At 37.1% G+C, this 4,890-nt stretch overlaps 1 protein-coding gene across 1 annotated transcript in view; it reads right to left on the bottom strand.

Annotated features, from left to right (window-relative positions):
• Positions 1-4,298: 4,298 nt before the first annotated feature.
• The window catches only part of LOC106455993 (V-set domain containing T-cell activation inhibitor 1-like), a 14,230-nt gene continuing 13,638 nt past the window's right edge, over positions 4,299-4,890 (bottom strand). Inside the window, exon 6 of the mRNA XM_013907992.1 lies at positions 4,299-4,311. Within this exon, the coding sequence (XP_013763446.1) occupies positions 4,299-4,311 (13 nt within the window). The remainder of the gene's footprint in view (positions 4,312-4,890) is intronic.

Genomic DNA, 4,890 nt, shown 5'->3' with positions numbered 1-4,890 from the left:
AGAATGGGCCAGAATCACTCCTGAGCAATGCAGACGACTGGTCTATCCATACAGGAGGCGTCTAGAAGCTGTAATCACCAACAAAGGCTTTTCTACAAAGTATTAAATAAAGTGTGTTCAATACTTATTCCCTGTGTCATTGCACTTTATTTAATATGATTCAACTTGTGTACTTAAATGTTGTGATTTGTTTGTATGACTTCAATATTTGGCTTGATGGCAACATCTGGTGGAAATGTTGTGTCAATAGTCCACTTAGAAATCCCCTTACTGATAAAAATGCTGATGTGTCAAATACTTATTTTCCCCGCTGTATATGGTTGCCCCATGCTAATTAGTGGGTGTAACTAAACATGTATTCACTCTGAACATTTGGTATGTGTCACATTGAGTATGATAAGAATATTCCTTCTTTACATTTGCTTTGTCAAGTCAACTCAACAGGCTTTAATGTCATTCTAACCATGTGCAGTGGTACAGTACACAGTGAAACAAGACAACGTTCCTCCAAGAGCATGGTGCTACATGTAACTTATAACAGGCAATCAACACAGGACTACATAAAGTGCAAGTGTGCAAAAACTGCAAAATAGTGCAGACACAACAGTGCAATAGAAATGTGCAAAAGACTGATGTCCTAGCTTTTAGGTTTGAAGAACTACAACCTGGAGGTGCCTTACACTGGCCTACTTACTATTGCCAAAAGGGTAACAAAGATGATTTTTGAGTAGGGTAGACTTAAGGACTGGTCCACTGCCATAAAACAAAATCAAATGCACACAAAATGGTAAATGGGCTGGTTCTTATTTAGCATTTTTCTACTCTACTGGAGCACTCAAAGTAGTAAGTAGAGAGGGTCCCATAGTGGGGCCCACTGTAGGCCTGAAGCATAGCAACAGTATGTCTGTATTGTAATTCTGGGCTACCCTACTGTGGTCCCACCCAGGAGAGGGTCCACTACATTACTGCCACCAACTGGAAGCACCTCATAGATGATTTTTATTATTCATACAATGTGCCTCATTGACCGCATTCTATGAAGGACTAACTATACCACAGTGGCAAATACTTTTTTTAATTTATTAACAGTGCTTCAATGGATTTATTGTTTTGCTTTTGTGGTTTCAATTTATATTTTATTTCTTTTTATGCTGACATCATACATACAACTTCAGAAAAACATGCCACTGTAAATGTGTGAAAATAGAGTTCATTACATAGAAATAATTTTTATGTGATTTAGTGTGAAATTTGCTAATGGTAAAAAAATTAATAAATACTGTGATACAAATTTATGGCCATGGTTTATGGTTTGGTGTGCCTCTATATGCAGCTACAGCATCCAACTGCTGCTAGGCCCCACAGGTGTCACAACCTTTAATACTGAGCCAGTTCCTTTTAACAATAGCTGCTGCTGTTTGGTTGTGTTTGGTAAACCTCCTACCACTGGGTGGTGTAGTGGTGCTGTGAATTAGACATGGTGTGCTGATTTTGCGTATGTTAAATAACACTGAAAACTCCCTTTGTTTATGGGAAAAAAGAATCACCTTACTCACTGGAGTTTGTCATTTTGTACCTTTGTTTCCATCCATTCTTCTTTTTCCACCAACTTATCTGGGCCAGATCGCAGAGGCAGCAGCCTGAGCTTAGTGTTTCACATTTTCATCCAAAGCAACAATAAGACAAAGTTTTAAAGAATGAATTCACATGTGTCACTGGTACAATTGCCAAAACAATTTTATTTCTTGCCAATAAAAGTCTTTTGAATGTCATGATTGTTGGATGTCGTGATTGTTCTTCACATCATAGAAATCTTTCTTTTTAAGTCTTTAAAAGTCTAAATGAAAACTGAAGTGACAGTGTATGAAAAATAAATGCTACATTTTTTTGTACTAAATAATGGTCACAGGTTGATCATAGAAGTCACACAGTCTGTGCGTTCTGTGATCTTAAAAGCACAATCCTGATTTAAGAGAACATAGCATTTTCACATTATGGTCTAAACACATGGACCCAGAACACCTGTCATTTTCACAGATTCCTTACAAGTTTACATCCACAAATTCAAGTGTACCGTTTCCCATTGTTTTCATCTAACCATTAGCAGTTAAAAACATTCCATTTATTAAGTTTATAGTCCAGCACCTAACAAAATGGCACAAACTGTTCAACATGTTTTCACTGAGATGCACATTTACAAGTGACAGTAAAAGAATGAAAACAGAAAGAAAGGCAGTTGAAATCACATTCATCTTACGGTAAATACTGGGACAGCAAATGTCTGTAAAAAAATGAAATAAAATAAAATATTATATATATAAATATCCATCCTAGAAAATCTTCATATATACCATCAAAAAATTATTGCACCTTTTTTCTCCTCTGTGCAATGATAGAATACTAATGGAATACTTTGTGATATGTACTAAAATTCCATCAGTATAACATTATGTGCTTATTAGATATAGCTATAGCTCTTATGCTGCTGGCCCACTGAAGGTTAGATTTAGTAAACTCTTGTTACTGATGTATTTTTGTGTGTACCAAATGTAACGGTTTCATTACACCTGATTTAAAGTGCACCACACATTCATAGATTCAGTTTCCTAGGCTAAAGTCACAGACTTCAGCTGTCCCAAAAATAGTAACTGGAAATCTAATCCCTTACACCCTGTGAACTACATTCATTCAAGTACTTTAATACAGAACAGTTTTAATGTCGAGTAAATCCTGGTAATGCCCCTGGAGGAGATGTCTCGACATATAAACTCACTTGGCAATTATGCATCTAAAGGAGGTTTGGTCCAAAAATGAAAAACACACATACATACTCTTGACCCTTATATGGGTATATATATATATAACACAGCACCAAACCTGTTAAGTTAATAAACCACTGCCAGTGTTGGGAAGGTTACTTTTAAAATGTATTCCATTACAGATTACAGAATACATGCCCCAAAATGTATTTTGTAACGTATTCCGTTACGTTACTCAATGACAGTAACGTATTCTGAATACTTTGGATTACTTAATATATTATCATGCTTTTTACAACAACGTGAATGTACTATTGCTGTGTGATTTATTACTATTATTGAAGGATACTCGCCATACTAATAGCAACTAGATTTTAAATCTTTATATAAAATGAGTAACAGTAGGGTGGACATTAGGTAAGGCTGCACTTTTTGCAGCGATCTTATACAGAAAATTATTCCGTGCGTATATAAAACAGGTCCACGGCTCCGAACCGTAGTAAAGGGACCTCTGGCTAATACGTCGGGTTCCGTGTCGGCTCGTAGCCGAAAAATAGCTTTACTTTGTTGTGTGGGTCAACTTTTCTTGCGAGAGACAGAGAGAGGCGTTGAAAGACTGCTCCAACGGAACTTGTTGTTTCGGAGGAAAACACGAACACAATCGAGTCTTAATAGCTTACTTACAACTGGGCTCGTCAGGCACTCTTCTTGGCTGAAGTGGTTATTATTATATTTACATGCTTCCACTCCCGTTTCTGCTCGATGACAACTCGTACCTTTCCACTCTCTCGACGCTCACAGACACATAACAGGTATGGGAGTCCATTCTCTCTGCAACACGGACTACACTGCCCATCAGACTACATTCTTTAGGGATATGGCTGTAACAGTCTGCTAATATTGCCTTCATACTAAATAATTTAAAAAAATTTTCTTCACGTCATTATGCAGGCCGCAAGTAGAGGCGATATGGGCCGTGAGATTGAGGCACAAGCACGAGAGCTTCTTAATGTGTGTTTTGTTTGGGTTTCCACCAGCGTGGAATTACCAAAAAGAGGGCATAGCCTAATACATAAAACAGGAAAGGACCACCGTGTAATCCATTTATTTCACGGAGTAACTGTGTTCTGAATACCACCTTTTTAAATGGTAACTGTAACGGAATACAGTTACTCATATTTTGTATTTTAAATACATAACGGCGGTACATGTATTCTGTTACTCCCCAACACTGACCATGGAACAATTTGGGTTGGTTTGACTATGGGTCGACAGTACTGAGGCCATATATAAAGCTCTGGCACGCTACATAGGAATGTAGTTTTAGGATGGTTATACATAAAATGTAAACTTGCTTCTTAATTAATATTTTAGTCAGTTCAAAGAACACTCACTATTAGATTCATAGATTGATATAATAGAGGGTACATTAGGCTGAACATGTTCTGTCTGTGCATAAAGTTTAAAATGTAGATCAAGTTTTTGTAAAACAGTAAATTTCAATAATTGTATTTTAGTGTTAAAAATTTTTGATCACATTTACCAGCGGGAACTAAAAAGAAAAAAAAAAATTTCCTCATAGGATATCAAGTTTTGTTTTTGCATTCTGCAAGAACGCAGGTTTTAAGGCACTTCAGTATTGGCTTCATTTTCACAGCCAGGAAGCTATGTCCGTGTATATAATGCTACAGACCCTTCAGTAATACTATAACAGCTTTAAGGCCTTTGGTCAAGCTGGACTTTAAGGCTTTCTTTTAGTATTATAAATATTGATATTAAAACATCTGTCATTTCATTCCTTTTTATATGTATTACTTCATAGCGCTGGTGTAGGATGTCTGGCCATTGGGTTAGGTCAATAGAAAAATATTGTAAAACAGATTAAAATACAGTCCACAATTTCTGCCCTGCTTCACATTTTCTAAAGTTGTTTCACTTTCCCAGGCCTTATGTTTGACATCCCTGCTCAAGTATAATCTAGACTTTACACAACTAGGTGGTTCATCAGTGCCTCTGTGGTGTCTTTATCGATACACAGGCAGGCACACACACCTATGTGAAGCCCGCCCCCCTGGGCCAACATGGTGAGTGAGCACATCATGTAGCAGAGCTCAGGATAGACTGGTGTCTG

This window comes from Pundamilia nyererei, unplaced genomic scaffold (genome assembly GCF_000239375.1).
Source record: "Pundamilia nyererei isolate P.nyererei 1_Seehausen unplaced genomic scaffold, PunNye1.0 scaffold00744, whole genome shotgun sequence".
NCBI lineage: Eukaryota > Metazoa > Chordata > Actinopteri > Cichliformes > Cichlidae > Pundamilia > Pundamilia nyererei.
This window is presented reverse-complemented; position numbering and strand designations above follow the sequence as displayed.